At 41.9% G+C, this 25,429-nt stretch overlaps 1 protein-coding gene across 4 annotated transcripts in view; it reads left to right on the forward strand.

Annotated features, from left to right (window-relative positions):
* The window catches only part of MAGI2 (membrane associated guanylate kinase, WW and PDZ domain containing 2), a 598,953-nt gene that overhangs the window by 507,471 nt on the left and 66,053 nt on the right, over positions 1 to 25,429 (forward strand). For 2 of the 4 annotated variants that reach the window (XM_088676955.1, XM_088676954.1), the window contains 5 exons: positions 8,969 to 9,010; positions 13,355 to 13,446; positions 17,863 to 18,055; positions 19,105 to 19,191; positions 24,644 to 24,892. In XM_088676955.1, the coding sequence (XP_088533081.1) occupies positions 8,969 to 9,010; positions 13,355 to 13,446; positions 17,863 to 18,055; positions 19,105 to 19,191; positions 24,644 to 24,892 (663 nt within the window). The remainder of the gene's footprint in view (positions 1 to 8,968; positions 9,011 to 13,354; positions 13,447 to 17,862; positions 18,056 to 19,104; positions 19,192 to 24,643; positions 24,893 to 25,429) is intronic. The other 2 variants (XM_088676957.1, XM_088676956.1) reach the window with 1 other exon arrangement.

Consider the following 25,429-nt stretch of genomic DNA (forward strand, 5'->3'; position numbering starts at 1 on the left):
CCAGGCAGAGGGCCTTCTCAGTAGTGGCCACCACCCTGTGGAATGCCCTCCCAGCAGATGTCAAACAGATAAACAACTACTGTACACAAGTTTCCGAAGACATCTGAAGGTAGCCTGGTATCAGGGAGTTTTCAATGTTTGGTGTTTTGCTGTGTTTTTATTATGTTGGAAGCCATACAGAGTGGCTGGGGCAAATCAGTTTGACATCTGATGGTAGGGCTTTCTGCAGGTTGGGTGCCACTACCAAGAAGGCCCTCTGCCTGGTTCTCTGTAACTTCACTTGCAGTGAGGGAACTGCCAGAAGACCCTTGGAGCTGGACCTCCATGTCCGGGGGTGGAGATGCTCCTTCAGGTATACAGGACCAAAGCCATTTAGGGCTTTAAAGGCCAGCACCAACACTTTGGTGAGTTTAGAGGCTGCTCACCAATATAATTTTGCTTCATCTGGAAATGAAACAATCATAACCTCTTACATTACAATTTATGCAACTCACACGCCTGGCTTCTTGTCAGTCTGCTCATAACACTAACATGACTGCTTGGGTAGATTGTGATTCATTTTAGGAATGAATAGCAAATTATCTCTGGAGACCATTGACCCTCCTTATAGTGTTGGACTCCAACTCCCATCATCCACAGCCAGCATGGTCAGGGATAGTGGGAGTTGTAGTCCAGCAACATCTGGAGGGCCACAGATTCCCCACTATGGCCATAGATAGTTTTTTTGAAGCAAACTGTTTAGCACCAAAAAAAATCAAAATGTGTGTTATTGTGCTCATGTCCTGCTTACAGGCTTCCCATAGGCATCTAGTTAGCCCCTGTGAGAACAAAATGCTGGATTAGATGGACCATGGATCTGATCAAGCAGGGCTTTATGTTCTTGTATGATGAAGGAAGCATTAAGAACAAACACGTACATTGCTGAAAGCCTTAATCAAGGGTTCCATTGGCCAAGCAAGCCTTAAGACTACACCACCATATGCCCTTGTTCACATTGCTACAATACATTGTTTCTCTTTCTTGTGCCTGCATTATATTGTCTTAATATATTAACTAGATTGCCTGTTTTATTGGGTGTAATTTGCTTCCTGAGCATGACAATACAGAAAAGTGCCTTGGGAACATTCAACATCAATTTGAAACCCCAACAGGTTCGTGGTATGCTGCAGCAATTAGACTGGCAGGGGATCTGCAGAATAATTAGCCCAATATGTTGCATAACATCTTACGCTAGCAAAAATTTCCACTTTGGATGTGAGCACCCTTTTCTCATCCAACTCTCTTATGCAAAGTTGCAAAACAGCCTTCTGCTAGCAGAAAGGGCTTTGCACCAGCAGAAGGGCAACATGGGGTGCAGACTGATTTTAGTGATTCTCTTGAAATGTGCACCTGAGCTTGAGTGAATGCACTGAGGCTTTCCCCTTCCTTTCCTCAACTTCCTTTTCCCTTCAGGGTGCAATCCAAGGTGCTCTTTATACTAAGGAGCTGGGAGGGTCATTATAAGGCTTGCTGCATTACGTCCTTGAATGTTGGCCAATGGAAGTTTCCTCTCACCAATATAGTCCTATATTGTTAGCATATTCTTTAATGATGATATTGCTTACAGTTTCCAAGACTTTTTCCCAGTGAGAGCAGGACATGCATCTTTCTAGTGAAATGAGCTGCATTGCTTGCTAAACTAAGGGAAATTCTAGAGGTGATATTACATGAGCAAAGAGAGTGGTTTTATTTTTCATTTGATTTTACATAAAACATGCTTGAGATGCTACACCGGTCCTTCCCTTCCCTCAGTTATTTTTCTGCTTTGAAATTTGGCTGCTGGATTTAAAGTGAGAGTTTCCCTGAAGCTTTCTAGATTGAGACATCAATCCACCGAAGTATACAGAAATCCACAGAAAATTCTGAAGTGCACAATGGAATATCCTTTGTGTTTTCCGTAACACAAAACCATTAGACAGCTTTGTGTTTCACACAAACAAATTGGAGTCCTTGGAGAGTTGAGAAAATCAAATGAAAAGATTCCAAGAGCTCTGGCTAGGTAAAGGAATAATTTTTAGAAAGTTTTAAGTTGAGAATAATAAGACAAATTCCAGTAGCAACCCAGTTTTTAGAAATCCAGGACAAGGCCCTGTTTTGGTTTATTCTTCATCAGCTCTAGTTTCATAGTTTCAAGGTCAAAGCATACCATTCAAAAACATGCATTCTCAAATTAAAACTTTCTACAAATTATTCCTTTACCTGGCCAGAGCTCTTGGAATCTTTTCATTAGCTTTGTGTTTCAAGCAACGATGTTTGTGAGGTTACAATCTGTGTAATCAGAAGCACTTCAAATTGCAATCCAAGACTGATGGGTGACGCACAAGTGCCATTAAACAGGAAAACAAGATGCTACTGAGAAGATCTGATGAAACTTAAAATGTGAACCATAAAAACAAACAAGCAAGAACTAAAAAATGTCAATTAACAGCATAACCCTACATACATCTACTCAGAAGTAAGTCCCACTGAGTTCAACAGCAATTACTCCTGGGTTAGTTGGTATAGGTATACAGCCTAAAATGCTTATTATTGCAAACCCTTGTAATGCTTGTTAGTATGATGAAAGAGGCTACAAATATTCCTGAACTTCTGGGTATTATAAAAAAAAACCCAGTCAGAGTGAGTTTCTTACTTTGTGGTGTTGATTAGTAGACACAAGGTTGTGAAAGATGTAAGATTCATTTCAAGTTTACTTGAAAGAGATCTCCTATATGCAGATTTCCCTACTATGGAAAGGGGCAGAATTAATAACCCTAAACATTTACAGCCTGGGATTTATTAAAAGCTTTTTCTGTAAATGACTTGCTCCTGCATTTTAATGCATACTTCATATTTTCTGTCTTCGGATATAAAGCTGCAGGAGATAATTTGAGAATTGGTTAAGTATATATGCAATCAGGCAAATTGCCTGAAGAGCATCTGTAGTATATCTCTTTGAAGGAGTGTGTTAAGAAAAGGAGAATGTTAAGTAAAATAGCATGTTAAGTCATTACAGTGCTCCCTAAGCCCATTCTAGCCGAAAGGATGGGCAGGGCAACTTATGAGTTAACAAGCAGAGTTTTCTATACATGTAAGCCCCACTGAGTTCAATGAGACTTACTCCAAGGTAAGTGTGCATAGATTCCCTATGCGCACTTACCTGTGCACTTCATAGAAGCGTCAGCGTCTGTGAGGGTACAAGGTGGTGGTAGAATTTACTGTGGCTGCCGTAGCCTGTGGTTCAAAAGTCAACTGGCATCCACTACACTCATTATTAGCTACAGTTGAAATATGAAGTTAGAAGTGTGAAATCCCTGCTTTTTCTCCTTTGTGGCATTTCTAAGAACCTAGGACCAGATCAGAACCTCTGGAGGAATATATGGGGGAGGGGGGTCTTCTTTGCCTTTACTGTATTGTGGAAGCCACACTCTCCTTCCAACCCCATGGAGGATGGCAGCTTCATGGTTTCCCATTGTATTGTCTGCTTCATAACAATCAAATTAACACATATGCTATGTATTTTGTCCAGTATGCTGTAGGCAATTTGTGTGCAATATACTTAACAAATTGCCCTTTACATATATCTCAAGGTGATTTACAAATATACCATTAAAAACAGCTAAAACAGTTTTTAAAATGGTCCAAAACACAATGATTTTTTTTACAAGAGGGCGATGAGAAGATACAAAGAAGTTAGAGCTTTGGTTAAAAATAAGGTTAAGAAGACGTTCAGACTGAAAATGGGCAATATTCTCAGTTTAGTAAGCTTGCAAATTCATCTCTCTTTCCCTCCTCATCTCTGTAGCTGCATTTTTGCATAGTCTCTCTCTCTCTCTCTCTCTCTCTCTCTCTCTCTCTCTCTCTCTCACACACACACACACACACACACACACACACACACACACACACACACAGGTTTCAGCAGGCCCTGCCGAAACCCTGCCATGAATGGCGAAGAATGTTACTTTGGAATAGTTTTCCCCCGTTGACAAGAGAGGGAATTGGAACTCTGTTTCCAAATTTAGTATTTCACACATTACTGTTTCCAGTGGACTAAATATAGGCTCTGGTACCTCAACTGCATGTTAGAGTGGCCACGACCTCTTTCTTGGCTGTGAGTGTCAAGTAGAGCACACATGTTATATAAGGTTTCACTGGCAGAATAACCATTATTTGCTTTGGGGGACTTTGCAGTCTGTGCATATCTGCCTCCCACCTGCCTCCCCCAAATGACATGCTAAAAACCATTGCTTAGAGCTGCCTTTTTTGGTCAGCCATTCAGTAAAATTGCCTTCATTCTGGGGGGGGGGATGTAGCTACAGCTTCTCTTCCTGCCCACTCTTTAAAAGCACATTTAGATGTTGGGTAATATTGTATATTTCTCAAACTATTCTGAGGAGATCATAGGCTAGGGAACTTGTGGCCATTAGTCCCATCTGGCATCACCAACAGTTAGGGACGGCGAGAGTTGTGAACCAGAAACATCCAAGTCCCACATCTGTGCCATAAAGTATCTTCAAGGATCATAAGCTATTTGTCCCGTTTCGTGCATGCACACACACAAAATACGTATTTACTGTACACTTCTTTTCCCAGATCTAGGATATGTGATAGTTCATACATTTTGTGAATTTGAAATAAGAATTAAACCTCCTGGCATCACGGGGAATATGCATGAAATGGAGAGGAAAATGTAAGCAGCAAAGATTAAACTTTTCCCTGTGTGGCTCATCTTGGCAGAAAGAGTTACTCGTCATGGCAAAATGTTTTTGTTGCTTATAGAAGCTGACAATGTATCCAAAAGCATTTTCAGATGAGATTATGAAAATATCAGCATTAGAGAAAGTGCCGCGGATGAGAAGTGGTTTTGATTGCTGGCTGGCAAGGCGGCCCCAGAGGAGTTACACTGATAGAAAGTGTCAGCTCCGCGACTGATGGCTGTATTAAAGACGTGGCAATCAGCTTCTCTTCAACCCTGCGCACATTTACAAAAAGAAGTTGCACAAGTTACATTTGCAGTTAGACAATTAGAAGGCTTTTGTCTGAGAAGTGATGCAATGGGAATTTCACCATGTAACTGAAGGAATGAAACATAAACCAGCCATCATAATTTATTATCTTCTAAAAGTACAGTCCTACAGCTGTGCTCAATGTAGCATTCATAGGAGTGAATCCTCATGGTGTGTGTCTGTGTAGAGGTGTATATAGGATGACAGTATCCTATGGCAAAGATTGGACTGATACTGGAAAGAAGGGGAAGGGGAAGGCATGAGAGCTGGCTGCTGCTTCCTATGGATCAGAAGTGGCTCACCCAATAGGAGGGAGAGGAACAAAGCAGCAGGGAGGTCAACACAGTGCAGGCTTATCAGCAATGCCACTTCCAGGAAACTAGTGCTGTGTCTCCACCCCACTGGGAAGCTGCTTCTACTCTGGATGGAGAATCCATTGATTGCCTTCTCTAGCCTTGATGTGTCATCCTTAGCTCCATTTCTGAAGGGTTGTTTGAACTTTCATGTGATCTGGCCTCTGCTACAGTTTTCTCATACCGGCAAGAACCTTCATTTCAGCACTTGTTGTGCTGGATCAAATGATATCATGTGGCCTGGTTTCTTTATTTTATTTTTAAAATAAATAGGGAATTTCTTTTTTTTCCCAAAAAGGCTGAACAGAATAGACCCTCCGTAACAACTATTCAGTCATTTTTCTCCCAGATTTCATATTTGTTTACAAAATATGCATATCGGGCAATAATCAATATAATAAGAAATGTTTTTCTTAGAAAAAAAAATGGCAGCCAGAGATTTCTAGTTTAAATAGTAATTATTCAAACATTGCATTGTAGAACCACAACACTAGATATATTGCTTTCCATGGAAACAAAGCTGGAATGAATAATTTTATTGAAATATTTATTGTCACACACAAGTAATTATTTAGAATACCTAACATGATAATAATAATAATAATATAATAATAATTTATTATTTATACCTGCCCATCTGGCCAGATCTCCCCAGCCACTCTGAGCGGCTTCCAACAGAAAAATAAAATACAATAATCTATTAAACATTAAAAGCCTCCCTAAACAGGGCTGCCTTCAGATGTCTTCTAAAAAATCTGGTAGCTGTTTTTCTCTTTGACATCTGATGGGAGGGCGTTCCACAGGGCGGGCGCCACTACCGAGAAGGCCCTCTGCCTGGTTCCCTGCAACTTGGTTTCTCACAACAAGGGAACCTTCGCCAGAGGGCCCTCAGTGCTGGACCTCAGCGTCCGGGCAGAATGATGGGGCTGGAGACGCTGGATCTACTGGACGATTATTATTCACCAAACTACAGTAATTGATTTTTTTTATTTATTTTGGGGGTGGGAATAAAAAAGAGGTATATGTAATTAAGCTGGAACTGCAGAAAATCCCTAGATATGTAGCCACTGATCTCTCCAAAATCTATTTGATCATTCCCAGCATATATGCTACGCATCAATTCCAGATTGGGAACAGAAAGGCAAATGATTACAGCACACAAATTTCAGACAACCTCACTTGGGGCAGGGCAGGACATCTCATTATGCTTCTCAAAGCCATGCATTGCTGTTCAATCAGCCTAATCAAATTATGCCCATCTACTTTTGGACAAATGTTAAAAGTTGCTTCCTTGGAAGAGGAACCAACTGTAAAATAACTCTTAGAACTGTAGCTCTGCGAGTGGAATAGGGGTATATAGTTCCCAGGATTATTTGGGGGAAGCCATGGCTGTTTGAAGTGGTATGATACTGCTTTAAATGTAAAGTGCGGATGGAGCATCAGTCAGCCTTGCCCCCACCCCCACCCACTCCACTGATGGTAAAGGCAGTTCTAGAAACAGGGTTGTGCTGTATGCATACTGGTACATCAGTGTTGCAGCAGTTTGATTGCTATAGCTTCCCCCACAGCATACTGGGGATTGTAGTATGCTGAGGTTGCCGGGGGTTCTCTGTCTAAAATGCCTAGCTTCCTGACAGAAGCACCATTTCCAGGTTCCCTTGGTGAGAGTGAAGACCAGACTTGACCAATTTAAGAGCCAAGCTGGAAGAAACCACTGAATTTAAAAAAAAATTAAAAAAAATACCTGGGGGAGGAGCAATTTTCATCAGTGGCGCTGTGGGTTAAACCACTGAGCCTAGGGCTTGCTGATCAGAAGGTCAGCGGTTCGAATCCCTGTGACGGGGTGAGCTCCCGTTGCTCGGTCCCAGCTCCTGCCAACCTAGCAGTTCGAAAGCACACCAAAGTGCAAGTAGATAAATAGGAACCGCTCCGGCGGGAAGGTAAATGGCGTTTCCATGTGCTGCTCTGGTTTGCCAGAAGCGGCTTTGTCATGCTGGCCACATGACCTGGAAGCTATACGCCGGCTCCCTCGGCCAATAATGCGAGATGAGTGTGCAACCCCAGAGTCGGTCACGACTGGACCTAATGGTCAGGGGTCCCTTTACCTTTTTACAGTACACAAAGGGAAGATTTAACTTTATCCTTCCCAGACTAAATCCTTGAAAATCTCCCCCAAAGCAAGTAAAGCATTTTTTACAAGACTAATAGAGGGGCATTTCAGCCACTGATGAAAAGGTTAAACTGTTCCTCTGTGATGAAAATCTCCGTTCATTCCACATGTCATCATTATCATCATCATCATCATCACCACCACCACCACCACCATCATCTTCATTTATTTATTTTTGCCACCTTTCAACAATTAAAACAATGCTCAAGGTGGCTTACAATATCTCTGTTATTTTAATACTACTACTACTAATAATAATCCCTAATGTTCTTCCATTCAGCATCATGAATAGTTTCCCCCTGAATCTGCAGTGTAAGTCCAGGCTTGGTCAAACTGAAAACCCAAGAGAAATTGATCTTTCTCTTCCACACTGGGCTAGGTGTGGCCCCTCAACAACAGTTGCTTGAGCATTTGGAGATTTGTCCAAACTTGAACTGAGGGCTGTCACATAGGAGATTCAGAAGTATTAAATTGTCTGTGTTCATATAATTTGGTTGTGCTGTAACTCTGCTAGTGAGAGTGCCTCCATTTCTGCACATAGCTCTTGCTTGTTCCTGGCTTTTGTTCCTCTTAACCCAGACGAGATCCCCACATATGTATGGGCAACCACAGACACGGTTTTTATGTTCAGAAGGACAAGTCTATACTCACCTATTGTATTACTCAACCATCCAGGGATCAGGTTGTGCCTTGGGCAGCTAGTAACCAAGTTCCCCTGTAAATTTATAGTCAGTTCTATTTGTCAGGGTTTGGAGAGGTCTTTGGTGTTCAGTCTTCCATCACAGCTGGGAAAAAATGAAATCCATGCTGTGCATCTCTGCAGAAGAGGTAGAAAAGAGCATGAATTTCTAATTCCTGCCATCTGCTTTTGTGACCAAGCAAGCTATAAACTGCCTGCATATTGCAGTGAACATAGACACAACTTTGTACTTTTTATTTGCCTGACTAAAAGAAAACAAGTAGATGTGTATAGGGTTGCATTGTAAATCTTACCAATGTCCCAAAATACCCTTTAACATATACATCTCTCAAACACCTGTCCAAGGGGAGCATCATTGAGCAGGGCAAGCTTGTTTCATTTGAGGTATTTAACTTAATGCTGAAGGCTGTCATTTGAAAAGAAAGTGTGGTATTTATTTTATATATTTATTTTTTTACCAACTGCATGTTGATAACAAGCAACTGACATATCATTGAATTGAAGTTACTTCTTAATTTGCTCTGTTGTCAAAGAATGTATCTATACAGATGTGCTTCAGCTAAAACCAGACACAATAATGTGAGAAAAGTCTGTTCAAAGATTAAATGAATGAACAAAAAGAGTTTGCTATTTCATACTGAAGCAGAAAAAGCAGAACTGCATATTTACGTGTCTAGACAAATTTATTTCACCTTTAATTCCACATTTTCCTATTCAGAGCAAGTGCCGCCCAGGACTGGTTTTCGAATGGATTCCTCTGGCAAGTATTTCTCTGCCTTCATTGTACTAACATAACTATTGTCCATTGCATGTCCCAGTGACTGTGCTTCTTTCAATCATGGCGCAGGGGGCGGGTGAATCATGAGTGCCTAACCACCATTCTGTGTTGTTTTTCTCCTTTAAAAAGACAAAGATTTTTCATCTAATATATACCCTTTATGAGAAGGAGCAAGTGTTCCTTAAGAAATAATAATCTCAAAACATATATGTGGAAACATGTAACCATGTTTATGATCATAAGACTAATAAGCTTAAAAACATATCAAAGTCCAGAGGATTCGTGTTCATGTTAATTATCATTTAGGCTTTCACAATAATATAGGCTGTCCTGCCTACAGATATGGTGGGATAGAGGGAGAGGTGGATCCTGTTCTATAACTGTCATCCTTGTATGTGATTTTTATTTTTATTATTTCTTTTTAAAGTAGCCCCTCACTTCCATGCCATAATGGTATCAGTAGCAGATGGCAGGGCAGGGCATCCCTTCTCACCTGACCTCCAGTTAGTCAGGTCACTGCAGCTTACCAGGACAGAGAGTGGGAAGGGCAAGGCAGCAAGGTTGGTGGGGTGCAAATGCAACAGCAGAGCCAATCCCCCCTGCAGGTTCATTTGCACTGCACCAACCTGGCTTCTCCCTCTCTCCCTCCCAGTAAGCAGCAACAATGCAAATGACCAGAGTTTCAGGTAAACACCAGTGCTCCACCACTGTGCGCTGGTGAGCTTGGTATTATGACAAAATACATGGGCATATGGATAAGTTCACAGAATAATACAACCCCCTGATCTGACAGACCGAAAGGGTGAAGTGGTGCTGTCTCTATGCCTGGCTCTGCTTGGCTCCTTTGGGCTCCACCAGCAGAAGCCGAAAGCATGGGAAGTGAAAGCTATAGCTACCAGCAGGAAACTCTCAAAATGTGATGCTTCTGGGGTACAGTGGGAAGCAGGAAGGATGGAGTCGGCCTAGGCAAGGATCTGTTTGTGCCCTAAGTTGGTTCAGCAACCAGCAGTGTGCACAAACCAGTGGGTGCAGCAAACCATGGGTTGAAACTGCCTCCACTTCCCCCCCCCCCAGCTTGTGTGCGCAGCAGGGCTTCTAGGTAGAGTGGTGGCTCTGCTACTGCATGGAGGTTCTGCCGCTTCCAGACAGGAGTTAGGATTGCTCCCTTTGTCATCTTCAAAGAATGCATACAAGGGAGGGCAGTATGTTGTTATGGTAATGAAGGCTGCTGCTCTTTTTTCATCCAGCAGGACTAGTGATATATTTAACAGCTGGGCCTCCCTGCTGGAAAGAGGGGCATTTCTTGAATTTCTGCATGCTATGGAACTGTTAATGGAAGGTTCGTGAGGCCTGCCCAAAGTTAACACAAACTTAAGCGAAGCCTCCCGGTTGGCCTCCCCAGTATTTTTAATTCTCCCCCTCCTACTTTTCTACAGTGTTTGCTCTTTAGCTGAATTGAAAACATTGGCTTGGATGCAAAGGTTCCCTTTCTCTAAAGCAGGCACCCCCAAACTTCGGCCCTCCAGATGTTTTGGACTACAATTCCCATCTTCCCCAACCATTGGTCCTGTTAGCTAGGGATCATGGGAGTTGTAGGCCAAAACATCTGGAGGGCCGCAGTTTGGGTATGCCTGCTCTAAAGGAAGAAGCTTCCTCTAGTGGATCCAATTCATTGCGTCTCCAAAAACATTTGCATTGGAATTCTACCTCTCCCTCCTTGACATTTTGTCTCTCAGGCAAAGATAAAGGGAAAAGTCTCCTCTTGTTGCCACTTCCTATTATTTAACGTTGGTGACCAGTGGGCTGTTTGCTTTACAAAGCATAGTCTTTGCCTAGAGGGCTTATTGTGCTCAGATGTTTTGGTTTCCAGGAAAACTGAATAAACATGGGCACCGTTCCTTTTCACGAAGCTCTCTATTTATTTTCATTACAATGCAGAAAAGATTTAAGTACAGAAGTATATAATGCAGCATTTCTAGCTTATGCCAATGTGAAAGGTTAATCCCCTGAAATATTTGTGAGGCCTCAATTCATAAAATACAACTTTCTACATTTATCAACAATAAATTGTTAAGAAGCGCATGGTGAAAAATTCAGCTTGGAAAATCCACGGCCCATATTGGATTCTGCTGTTATTTATTCATTTGTCTGCTCCCCCCCCCAAAAAAAGCCAATCACTTCGATTTTTAATTATTACTAAATGACCCAGTACAGTGGTACCTCGGATTACAAACACCTCGGGTTACAAACACTTCAGTTTACAGACTCCGCTAACCTGGAAGTAGTACCTCGGGTTAAGAACTTTGCTTCAAGATGAGAACAGAAATTGCGCAGCGGCGGCAGCGGGAGGCCCCATTAGCTAAAGTGGTACCTCAGGTTAAGAACAGTTTCAGGTTAAGAACAGACCTCCAGAATGAATTAAGTTCTTAACCAGAGGTACCACTATAATTATTTTGCTGAAACATATTTCTGAGTAGCTTCAAAGCATTACGGTAGAGTACTTTGGGGACATTCCATAGCAAATCAATGAACATGGGTTGAATTATTAATTTTGCTATACATGTTGACTTTTTAAAATAATTTTTAAATTACTTTCTTTGGGACATATTCTGACTATGTCCAACCTGCTATGCTACAATAGTTTCATATAGGAATTGCAAAAAAGTCAGGCAAAAGAGCCCTACTAACACAAATATCCCAGGAATAATTCTGCTAGTTCCAAAGGTTAAGGAAGTTCTTTAAACACACACACACACACACACACACACACACACACACACACACACACACTTCACTATTGTGGGGGGAGTGGAATGTATAGAGAGCCACCAATCGCTGCTGTTTAGAAAAAGGGAAGTTTTTCATGCCTGGAACAACCTCCTTCCCCTAGACCAGGATGGTCCAACATGCTGCCATCCCAAAGTCAGGCAACCAAGGTGTTTTGCTTCCTCGTGCCCAAAGCCTATTTAGCACTTTCCCAGCTTTGGGAAGGAGATGGAAGAGCCTCGCACCTCCTCAAAACCTGGCACCTCACTTATCCAGCTTTGGGAAGGCAGTACAGGGGCTGGTGGGGGTGTACAATTTTGGGCTTGCTCAGGTAACCTTACAATAATCTGGGTTCAAAGTAAGCATGATAGTGGCAGGTCTGTGTCAGATTATTATTATTATTAATGTTGTTATTATTGAAATTTATATACTATGCTTCATCACAGGGTGGTACTGCAGTCACAGAAAAAGCTGGCTGCTCTAGTGAGGGGGTGCTCCACCCTTCTCCTGCCCACAGCTTCCTTCCCTGACAGGGGAGCTTCAGAGCACACACTTATTCAACTATTTTGCTGTTAAAAATCAGAACTGCTCTATATGTTATATGGGCAGATCCAGGTTTAAACCTATATAACTGTCAACATCACAGCTAATCTGTCCTTCAGCCTCCGTTTTTACAGGTGGCACTAATGACAGTGATCATGAGCCTTCAGAGCAGGGGGTTCTCCAAAATTGGTGTTTTCAGTGACAGGGCTCAAAGTTTTTTGCAGCAGGTTTCTCGTGCTACAAAATCTCCCTAGTTTTTAAAAGAATGCATTTCCATCAAAGAACAAATGACAAGGTGAAATTGGTTGATGGAGTTCACTGCCGCAGGCAGGCTTGCTCAGATGCCTTTCAAAGAGGAACAGGCCAAATCAAGGAGCGTCAGTCAATGGCTACTTGTCATGAGGACTATATGCAGATTCCATGTTTGGAGTTCCTTTGGGGAGGAGAGGGCTGCTGAGCTCATTTCCCGCTTGTGGGCTTCCCAAAGGTATCTGGCCGGCAACTGCATGAAGCAGGATGCTGAACTAGATGGATCACTGCTGTGATCTAGCAAAACTTCTTGTATGTTCTTAAGGCATTCCTTATGGTGGGAAAATAGTGGGAAAGGAGCAGCAGGAAGTCATCTGTGCATGATTTAAAAAATTTACACCACTCCTCAGACATCAGGGTAAACCCACATATTTCTAAATAAGAGAATTTCTCATTGGAAGGAGGAAATTGCAATGTGCCTCTTACAAATACTCTTATTCATGTTCAGAATGCAGAGCAGTTTATGTGTAGCAGTCAATTTTCCTTCATTCAGAGTTACCTTGTGGCATTTGATTTGATAGTTCCATCTCCAAGTACCTGTCATTTCTTCCTGTCCGTATTCAACACACACTGTCTTGTTTCTGTTTGCATCGGCTCTGGTGGGACTGTCATGTATCATTTAATGATCTAAACACAGGGCAGCTAGGTTTTTTTGTAGAAAGAAACTCAAAGCATTTTTCACCTAAATGACATCTTATCTTATACCAGGTCCAGATTACAAGGAGTTGGATGTTCATCTTCGGAGAATGGAATCTGGATTTGGCTTCAGAATCCTTGGAGGAGATGAACCTGGACAGCCCGTGAGTTGTTTTTTTCCGACTTTCTACTCTATAGCTTCGGCATCTTCGCTATGTGTCAGAAAAATATCACTTTGTATAATGGTCATATTGGAATGGCACTTTTTCTTGTTCAGACATTGAAAAAGACAGGACTCTCGAGCGATCAGCATCCCCATCTAAAATCTGTCATTGTGAATCAGTCTGTATTAAGTTACCAGGAGTATATTCTCCAACCTTTTACACAGTTCATTTTTCTGTGACATCTTTCAATTACTGACTTACATGACATGATTGGCTTCTGCAGTTGGTCAGGGCCTTGCTTTTACAACAGCAAAATAGCATTCAGACTTAGTAGGAACAAACAAATGTCATGCTTTGAGAGACGCAGCACTGAGAAACATTTGCTGGGTAAATACAGTAATTTTGAGATTTGAAACTGCCCACTGTTTATATTGTACATTCTTGAGAAAATGTAACAGGCATCCTGAAATAAGACATATTGCCTTCTGAAGTACAGACAGTAGTGACTTTCATTCGTCATATACTGGAAGATTGCAGTATCAAAATAGAAACGTCCCCATGATAGTTCTCCTCAGCCATGACAAGCTTAAGGACTTGTGACTTTTAGTACATCACACATAGAAAAAGTAATCATTTTATTTTACATATTCTGGATGTATTTTTAGCCCTTCAGCATCCCAGTGTACAATAAAGAATCTTAGACTACGGCTTCAAATATTATTCAATGCAGATAGGAAATGAACATTTTTGGTGCCTTCTGGATTTTGTATTTATTTGTACTGGCCAAAATAGACCTCAAAAAACATTCCCTTCCCCCCGCCTTGTATGATGAGATGCACAAGCTGTCTCAGCATACAACATTTGTGCAACTGACTGTGGAGGAAAGACATTGTGGTCATAGATTGCATGCATGCTACATTAAACATGTGGCTTCCAACAACAATGGTAAGTATATCTATGACAACTTACCGGTCTTCTGACATCATAGCATTTTGAATGTACAGACATCACTGATGGCTGGGGGGGTGGGACAAAACACACAACACTGAGATGCCCAGATATGGGCCAGTTGCTTTCCATACGTAGAAGTTTAATATACCAGAACCAGACAGAGGGCCTTCTCGGTAGAGGCACCCGCGCTGTGGAATGCCCTTCCATCAGATGTCAAGGAAATAAGCAGCTATCCTAATTTTAAAAGACATCTGAAGGCAGCCCTGTTTAGGGAAGCTTTTAATATTTAATGCTGTATTGTTTTAATATTCAATTGGGAGCCACCCAGAGTGGCTGGGGAGACAGCCAGATGGGCAGGGTATAAATAAGAAATTATTATTATTATTATTATTATTATTATTATTATTATTATGTGGCTACAGAAAAGTGGGGTTTCTGCCTGGTGCTTGTAGAATTGGTCTGTGGTTATTTTTAGTGCTTTAAATTCTTTTGTATATTTTGTATTGTTGTGCTGCTCTTTTAATGCCTTTGTGTACTTTGCAATGCAATGCGAATTCTTTGGTGTTGTTAAGTCAATTCAAGACTCTTTGCAGTAGATGCATAACAAATGAAATTATAATAATCATCATTATCCAAAAAAGACGGTGGTAGATCCAATTTTGTCTAGAACTCAGAGGTCGGGGTTGTAATGTCCCTGCTACATTGCCTTGCCCTTGCCCATAAAATCACAGTGCATTCTAGCCAGTTTTGAAACCATAAAATTGCTGAAGACCAAAAATAAAAATAATAATGTTGGAGTTATATCAGGGCTACATAGCAATCAAACATGTTGGTGCTAATGTTAGAATCAGAATATTGGAAGCTATTTACACTGTTCTATTCTCAGGGTCATGATTCATGACAAGTGCGTTGGTAAATTCTGCATTCATAGGAAACCTTTACACAAAATGGGGCAATGGTGCTCTTTCTATCACACACACACACACACACACACACACACACACACACTAATTTACCAAGTTATCTGAAATTATCAAGATTATCAAGTTATCTGAAAAGATAACTTGATAATCTAAGCAATACATAATTCACTGGAAGTTAGTAAGAATTTGCCAGTGGTGTTGTAGCCAAACTCTTGGGTTTGGATTGTGCTGTTATTCTGTTTACAAACCAAAATATAAAATTAGAATTTGATCAATCCCAGAATTATTGAATCAAGGCACTCCAGGGAAAGCAATAGGGAAGAGGAGGGTGGGACGTTCAGGCACAAGTCTCTTAATTGGTCTAATAAACAACATCTGCCCTGGCCCTTGGTGAATTTATGATAATATTTCTTTTTGGCATGTTTGTTGTAATGATGTCTGAATGCTGGCATGTGGCTGTAATTGCATAGATTCGGTATGATTTTAAGAGGAAGCCATAAAATCCAATATTGCAATTGGAGACGGAGAATGGTTGCATGATTTGGAAACACACAAAGTTTTGCACTAGCACATGAAAGAAGAGAAGAAAAATGAAATGAAATGAAATGTGAAAACTGGCTTGGGCACAACTTTATTCCAACCAGCTGCTTAACTTTTCAATCAAGTAAGGCCTGAGACACGGGTGGCGCTGTGGGTTAAACCACTGAGCCTAGGGCTTGCCGATCAGAAGGTCGGCGGTTTGAATCCCTGTGATGGGGTGAACTCCCGTTGCTTGGTCCCTGCTCCTGCCAACCTAGCAGTTCGAAAGCACGTCAAAGTGCAAGTAGATAAATAGGTACCGCTCCAGCGGGAAGGTAAACGGTGTTTCCATGTGCTGCTCTGGTTCGCCAGAAGCGGCTTTGTCATGCTGGCCACATGACCTGGAAGCTGTACGCCGGCTCCCTCAGCCAATAGAGCGAGATGAGTGCCACAACCCCAGAGTCAGTCACGACTGGACCTAATGGTCACCTTTACCTTTAAGGCCTGAGATATGCTGAAGATGCTTTTGTTTTGTTTTGTTCCTCCTCTCTGTGCTCAGGAGAAAGCCTTTATTTCTCTTTTTTCATTCTTTATCGTTTTCAAAAAATGAGCATTGAATTTTTCAGCATGGGGTGGAGGAATTAAATATTTTGCTTGTTTGTTGCTTTTTTGTGGTTCTTGCCTTAGGGTGCACAATTGAACTGAAGCCACCTTTTCATAAAGAAACCTTTGAAGGACAGAGATATATGAAATTTCCAGCTAGTTTTAAGTTAGCATTCTGATCGTAAATGGTTGTGCTAGTACATTTCCCCATGATGAAGCTTAATGTTGCTGCAGCATACTGGTTCTCCCCAGGCTAAGCACCTATTGACTAATATATTTGCTAATGGCTAATGCTAATGGCTGTTTCACCCATGCATGTACAGTACCTCTTTCAGTGCCTTATCACTAGATGTCTTCACTTAATGACTGACTCCACTGGGTCATATTATTCATAGTCTAAGTTGCAGTGTCTTTCTAGAAGTAACTGATCATGTTGCACATGATGGCTCTCAAAACTAAGGACCTTACTCGTACATTTTCCCTTTCATGAAACACACAAGCTGTGTGCATGGTGCAAGTGAGAAACTAGAGCAACTTCCATGATGCTATAATGTTAAGTTCCTGTAATAAAATGGCAGAGGTTGCTATGGCTTGACTGCTTAGATTCCCAGCTCACATGTTATATGGTTCATTCAAGCCTGAATGAAAAGAAGAGCCTGAATGTATTGTGCAAATTAGCCCTAAAATACCAAAGGATTTCAAAGCAGTTTTCAAAACGTCCATTTCCCCTCTACAGGGACCAGCCACTCCTTTGATAGCACAAATCCCCAATCAACATTGTACAACAAGATATCTATTATCACATTAAAATGCCAAGAGATGTGCAAAGTGGACAGGATCAAGCCACTGTAATTGTCTTATCACAGAGTCTGTTCAATAGGTTTTGCAGTGACCCACCAATTCCTCATTAAACCACTGAAGAATAGTATTTATCTAAGGGACAGGGGAGACAGGGTTTAGAAAGTTTAATCTTCAAATGTTATGTATTAATCCCCTTTAACAGCCAAACACATAGCCTTGCCCTGAAACCTTTGTGCCTGCAGTGTCCTTAATTTCATGATCACACACACACACACACACACACACACACACACATATGGAGTGTATCTTCTAAGAAGAAAGTGAGCCAGCACTGTAATTCTTAAAATATTCATTGCTGTTTGGGTTATTAATCTCATTACTCCTTTAGGAAAAAGTGTAACATTAATTACTACTAATTGCTACAGTATTTGGAAAGGATATGGGTCATTTCTCATAGGCTTATCTGAGCGCTGGCATTTTGGCAGCAGCATCTTGGACACCACTCTGCAACAGAGAAAAGTTTTGCCTACGTATCACCAGAAAGTGTTGGAGATGTCTTTGCTGCCTTGCCCTTTGGATTTATGCTTGTAACACTCCTCCCCCCTCCCCCATTACTTAGATTTTAATTGGAGCAGTAATTGCCATGGGCTCAGCCGACAGAGATGGCCGCCTACATCCTGGTGATGAGTTGGTCTTCGTCGATGGAATTCCAGTGGCTGGCAAAACTCACCGATATGTCATTGACCTCATGCATAATGCAGCTCGAAACGGGCAAGTGAATCTAACTGTGAGAAGAAAGGTGCTACCCACAGGTATGTTTAACAGAAGGGAAACCCAATATTGTTAAGAACTGGGATGCAACTAAGGACAAATCATACATAAAATGTTCTGGGGGGAGGGCATTAATATTCAGAGACATGTTGCTTTTTTTTAAGAAAAACAGATAAAATGTTTGTTTTTCAGCTTCCCCTTACAATGTTCCTGACACAAATGCTAAAGTATTTTGGTTATTTTACAGAGACTAGGAAAGTAGAACTGACATAGAACTGTGCTAGTCATGAGTCACTCTGTCCATATTCCTTTTTCTATTGGCTCTATGTTCTTCCCACCATCACCTCACATGCCATCATCCTGCTAATTCAACTGTCCTGTTAACAGCCATTGGGTGACCAACAGACTGCAGACAAATGAAATAGGCATCAATATTGTTAGGTCTCCAGAGCAAGAAGTGATTTCAAGAGTTTTCAGCTCATACCCATTCATTAGGAGCACAATGTAAAAGCCTTTTAGCACAAACCAAAACAGCTGCAGCTAGAAATAGGGCAGCTGCCTTGTCTCTTTGAACCAGTCGGCCTTATACTAAAATCTAAATCATAGATACAGAATTATTTCACTCTTAGACGTTTAAGGAGTCATCAGAGTGGTTTTGTTTTTCTAGATATAGATAACCCGAAGATGAGGCCTTAACTCACAGTTTTCATCTGGAGTGTCTTTCTACGAGTCTGTTCACTTCTTTGCAATGTTGCCATATGTGGATTTCTGTCTGACATCTCAAAGCCTTCTGCCTGTGGGCCATTTGTCCCAAGTGCACTGAACTGAGCAATTGCAATGAGCAGATATGACTTTAAACCCCTTTCTGTCTACTCCTTCCCATTCAGTAAAGAACTCATTCTACCCTGCTTACCTTGCCAGCTTTGCCTTCCATCCCTACACATTGTAGCTGATCAAAGCCTCATATTTCCAACCCCATCTCATTCTTCACAGTGTCATCTTCTTCTTTGGCACAGTCCTATGTCCCATTGTTAGCCGTTTTGCAGTCATTCCAGTAAGGAGACTGATGTTCTTCTGTTGACCATTATAGACTCCTGGAGTCAGAAAAATTCTCTCCAGCCTGGTGCAACGCCCCCTAGCAGCTCCCCAAACCTTAGGAAAATGGCCAATAGCCAAGGTAACACACAGCACCTGATGATTAATTCCTTGAGGAAATTAATTATGCTTCTGCTTGTGCGGGTGACCACTTTGATTCGTTGCTGGTCCTTGCTGCTAATTGCATGTCTGGAACTTTCAGTTGAAGGAACTTCTTCTGGTCTGGAACTTGTAGCTGAATATTCTTTTCGGTGGCAAATATCAATCACGTATTGAGTAACAGGAACCTATCTTCAGAAAAACAATTTGAATAGGCTATTAGCAAACTTTAAGCATGTTTGAGAGAGACAGTAAGTAAATATCTTCCCATAAAGGTGGTGATGAAAATATTTTGTGTGGGTGAATTTTGGAGAGGGATCTTCAACTTACAACTAAATGAGGTGGTCAAGTTTATTTTCTTTATTATCTTATATTTCATTTCTTTTCAATTGATTCATTTCATGTTTTGTTTTGTTTTGCTTTGTTTTTAAAAACCATTTTTAAGTGCTAAGAGTGGCTTGGTTCCAAGCCTGGCTGGGTGGCTGCCACTCACTTTGGAGATGGCTAGGTGAATATGCCCCTTCCCAGGAACAAATCTATTGGATGATGTTGCATTGTGGCTGTGGGATTGTATGGGAAAAGGATGGCTGCCTCCGTAGGCACTAAGCAAAAGAACCCCCTTACGTCAAAGTAAATGATATTCATGCACATCCCCCCCAAAAAAGTACTGGAAGTTCTCCCAGCCTAACTTTGTGGAAGACAAAGCCAGGATGTCATGCGCAAAGTTTGAGGTGAAGAGTCAGGTTGTTGACAGCCTTTAGAACAGAATATTAGGACCAGTGCTTTTTTCTGGGGAAACACAGGGGAACACATATCCCTAAAAATGTTGTGAATCTAAGTTTGACCTCATTGAGGGGCAGTATTTCAATATGAGTAGGAAAATGAGAGTACCGCTAAACATTTTTTTTTGTAGAAAAAAAAGCACTGATTAGGACAAAACCAAAAGAGAGACCCATGCCATCATTACCAGGGTGCTCATGAAGCTCTAAGCGGATGGACCCACACACGCATAGACCCACACACTCATTTCCAGGACTCTGCTATTTTTAGTTTGTGCCTCAGCCATTCCCTCCCGGGTGGCTCAGGTTTGTGGGCTGAAACCACTGTTGCCACACAGCTCTGTCGTGGTATCATTATAGCACAAAATGTCAGTCCATTTCTTTAATTGTGCCCTCTGGCATGTAATATCCACTCCCTAAGTTCATACGACAAAAGGGGGGGGCACTTTGGTAAACTCCAGCTTGAGAATGAGAACTTCTAGCAGATGAGTGGGCCATGCTGAATCTTCACCAGCTTCTGGCTATAGCCCCAGCGAGCAAGTATATCATGGAGGTGGTGGGTTTGAGAGCCATGTCCCCAATGCATAGCTGCTATTAGGAAAGATAAGCAAAGTCTCCTTCATAATCGTCACTGCCCCACCCCAAAGAAACTAAAACAGGCTTGAGGAAGCAGACTTAAAAGAGCAAAAACCTAGTTGGAGGGAAGACAGCCAGTGAGCTTCATGGCTGGGTAATAGCTTTCCCCAAATCTCAAGTACGTTCGAAGCTCTTGAGAATGAATACGGCATAGAATACTGCAAGAATGGGAGGAATCTAAGAAAGTCATGAAACAACCACACAGGGAAGAAGTATGTTTGGGCTTGTTCATTCTGAGAGCATTTAATAGTCAGGACTGCATCTTTGGTTTAAAGAGCCATAATACCTTCAGAACTTTAAAAAAAATGAGGAAGAGAAATGCCAGGTATTGAAACCTGATCACGAAAGAGTGACCTTCCAATGAATAGAAGGACTAAAATGCTAGTCTTTGTGGAGAGCATACCCAATCTTTAACTCTCCCTCCCGTGGACAGATCTTTCAGAATAGATGGATATCCAATAGCAATATAAAATCTGCTCTACCTGGTTTATCATTCTTTCCTATACTTAATGGGAATCTGTTACATTCATTTATAGCTGAGGCAGCACTCGGTAATTCTGTGGGGTGAGATAATTTTCTTTCTGTTGCACCCGCAGTGACATAAACCGTATTCAGGCTTCTAAAACATGACAGCCAGAAAATGAGATCTTTCTTGTCACTGACTATGGCATTTAGTTGCAGCTCTGGTTCAATAACTTCGGGAGATTTTCAATTCTAACATAGCGGCATAATGATTGTTTGTTTTTCTTCCGTCTCCCTTGCGCTAATCACTTTGTTTCAAAGTTGTACAAGGACTGCTAGAGGACATGCTTACCTGCCTGAGAAAAGAGAGACTTATCCTTGATTCAGAGAAACCAAGCTTGATTTTGCACTTTGAAATTTTTGCTTGATATGTTGTGATGTGTGTGGCAGAGAGAAAGCCAATCAGCTATTTAGTAATATGCATCTTTTATCAGTTGGAGGAGGGGGAAAAAACAGATTTGATTTTATCTGAAATTAAAGCATTCCAAATATGGACCTGTTATCTGTTTTATGAGTGGAAGCCAGCTTGTGGCTGCCATCCTATACACACTTCCCTGGGAATAAGCCTCACTGAATTCATGTGAATTCATGCATAGGGTATGAAAAGCATTGTTATATTATTTAATCCAGGGGTCACCAACCTTTTTGGACCAGTGGACAGAATTTTGAGAGAGAGTCAAAAAAAGTCATGGGGGAGGGGGGTGGCATAACACTGTGTGTGTGTGTGTGTGTGTGTGTGTGTGTGAGAGAGAGAGAGAGAGAGAGAGAGAGAGAGAGAGAGAGAGAGAGAGAGAGCCAGAGCCACCCCTGGCATCATTATGCTTACCATGGGGGGGGGGGGTCAGCTGTGTCCTGCTGCTCCTGTTTGTAGAGATCACACAATATTGATTTTTCACAGAGAGAGCGATACTGCTGCTGTCTAATAGCCACAGGGAACATTTATCAGTACCAGGGAAGATATACAAGATAGCTACGCTATCATTTCACATAAATTTATCGGAAGGTACCTGTACATTTTGCCCTATAACTTATCTTCTAGGAGGGCTAGAGCAGGCATCCCCAAACTTCGGCCCTCCAGATGTTTTGGACTACAGTTCCCATCATCCCTGACCACTGGTCCTGTTAGCTAGGGATCATGGGAGTTGTAGGCCAAAACATCTGGAGGGCCGCAGTTTGGGGGTGCCTGGGCTAGAGAAATACTTTTTTTAAAAAAGAGAGAGAGAAAGCTCAGCATCTGGAGCATCTGCCCAGCAGTGCCAATCAGTCTTCATGGGTGCTGGGTTGGCAACCTCTGGTTTGATCACTACTGTAATTGTGCTAGAATTATCGAGAGCTTTTCATGTCAATTCTGTTCTTGTTGAAGAGAGACAACAACATTTTTGCCCAGCTTTCCTGTAAAGACTGCGCTGTCAACTTCACTTATTCAAAGCTAGCAGGGTGAGGCACATGGGAGGCTCTATGGCAGGCATAGGCAAACTCTGGCCCTCCAGATGTTTTGGGACTACAACTCCCATCATCCCTAGCTAACAGGACCAGTGGTCAGGGATGATGGGAGTTGTAGTCCCAAAACATCTGTGGGGTCGAGTTTGCCTATGCCTGCTCTATGGCTTCCTGATTGCTTACCTGGATGAGGACAGGTAGAGGGTGCCCTCCAGACTCAGCCCCCAGGGAGCATGGCCAATGGTCAGGAACATCTGGAGGGTACTATGTTGGCCCATATAAGAATGCTTTATAGAACTGACCAGGGAGGAGAGAGGATAATAGTCTAAAACTCTTCTGTGACTGGTAGCTCTGAGTGTTCATAGTGAACCAACCTCCCTCTCGCTGGTACCATTTTCATTTTAGCACCTGGAATGGGTTACGCTGCAGTGTGTTCAGTAGCTCTTACTGTATTATTAATCTACAATAAAAGATCTGCCAGAGAAATAGAGCTGTGTTTTGTCCAAACTTCACATTTTATTTTTTTAACTTTTTGCTGACCACCAAAGGTATAAATACAATACTACTATCCTTATACGTTCTCTGCATTTATGAGTATATAAAGTATATGGAGTATCATAGAATTGTAGAGCTGGAACGGGTCCTGAGGATCATTCTAGTCTAACCCCTTGCAAGGCAGGAATATGCAGCTGCCCCATATGGGGATTGAACCTGTGACCTTGGTGCTATCAGCCCCATGCTCCTAACCAGTTGAGAGAAGGCTGGTCCAAGATGTAAGTGAAGTTAATGATTCTAGTTCTGTGTACAAGGACAGGTTTTCTTTTTGTAAGACAACCTATATTTGATACCAGGTTCTTATTTGGGATTAATCTTCCCTGGATTAATCCCTCTAGTCCACAAACATCTTTTGAATAGGCCGTTCTCTTTTTAAAAGGGAAGTCAAGCAGTTAATCCCCATTACTCTGTTGGTTGCCTGCTTAAATTTTTCTAGTTTGAAGGTAAATACCTTAATATTGAATTAAACGTTGAATTAGACATACTTAATAGACATAGATAGATAAAGAAAAGTCTGATTCCCTTGGAATTCAACACCCATTATTAGTAATGATATAATTTTATATAGCAGTATTAATGTACAGTATCAGTGTACAGCATGTGCACAACATAAGCAACCCACCCCCACAGAATATAGTTTTAGTCTCTCACTGGGGGAAGCAGAGGTGCTGTGTGTACACAATTACGATTATTACTCAATTTCCATAGTTTCCAGTCAATGCTTTAATGGTACCTGGATTCTGAGCTTTTCAGGTGGATTCTTAGAGCAGCTTACAGCAAAAGCTGAAATCCATAGCAACCAGACCTCTAAAAACAATACCCACCATTTTAAAACTCATTGAATAGCACCTAGAGCAAGGGCCGCAATTAAAGTGGATTGATCTTAAATGCCTGGGAACATAAAAAGGTTTCACGTGGTGCGAAAAAGATGCAAGTGAACCTTCCTGCTAACTCCAGAGCTAGGACGCCATCACTGAAAAGGCCACCACTGATTTCCTGTCTCAGGCTTTCTGCACCCTTCATTGCCAAAATGTTTCTACTGTACTTCCCTTTGCTTGCTGTTGTTATCAGTGATAACTGTGGTCACTGACTTGAATCATAAGAAGTCTGGTCTATGGGAAAACATTATTGTGGTCCGTGTGAGGCAGAATTAGGGTGGATCAGGTCCAATTAGAACTGATTAAGTATTAATTTAAATAAATCCATAATAGACAAGACTTAAATTGAGTCAGGTCTAACTAGTAAATGACCTGCTCTGAATGTTATGGCTCTATTTTGGATCCTCTGTACTAGTTTAAGGAAGGGTGCCTTGATTGTTTCGCTGCCTTTTCAAAGTAGATCCCTGTTCTTAGATCCAGTCCTCCTATATTGGGTGCAGTTTTGTTTAGCATGCCCAGTATTTTGTGTTCTGGAAAGCCAGGTGGATTTGAGTTTGGTGAGCGTCTGTTTTGTCAACAGACAACCTAGATTCTTAGGGTAATCTTTGTGTCATTTCTGTTTCAGGAGAACCGTGTCCTGAGAATGGCAGAAGTCCAGGCTCTGTGTCTACACACCACAGTTCTCCAAGAAGCGACTATGCCGCATATACTAACAGCAATCATGCTGGATCAAGTAGCAATGCCACACCCCCAGAGGGCTTTGCTTCGCACAGCTTGCAAACAAGCGATGTTGTCATCCATCGCAAAGAAAATGAAGGGTTTGGTTTCGTTATCATTAGCTCCTTGAACAGGCCTGAATCTGGATCTACAATAAGTAAGTTAATTTTTTTTCCCTGTCAATTGTTGTTCCAATTCCTTTACCAAAATTCTATAAAACTTCATTTGCCAACTGTATATGCAACTAATCCATTGAGTTCCATTTATTCATAGACTTCAGCATTTATAAAGTCACTAGCTGGCCCTGCCACGCATTGCCATGGCTAATCCCTGTGACTGCCACCACTCTGTACCGATCCATGACGTATCCCACCCCCTCCTCCCCCCACCACAGGTTTTCCCTGTGATTTCCCCAAACCTGTCCCGTCCCATGACGTATCACGCCCCCTCTTCCCCCCATCCCTGGGTCATCCCTGTGACTGGCCCCACCATGTCGTGTCCTGACCTATCCCGTCCCCTCCTCCCCCCAACCCCACCCGGGCGAGTCAGTACCTCCATTCGGTCTAGTCTGTAAAGGCCTAGTATGTAAATGACAGGTGAGGTGCTGTTGAGAGGGAAGGTTCTATAGGTGTAGTACCAGTGTAGCCGCCGCTAGAGGGCACTGGTTTGCAACCTGGTTCTTTCCCCAGCATGC

This window comes from Zootoca vivipara, chromosome 9, assembly GCF_965207765.1.
Source record: "Zootoca vivipara chromosome 9, rZooViv2.hap1.1, whole genome shotgun sequence".
Lineage (NCBI taxonomy): Eukaryota > Metazoa > Chordata > Lepidosauria > Squamata > Lacertidae > Zootoca > Zootoca vivipara.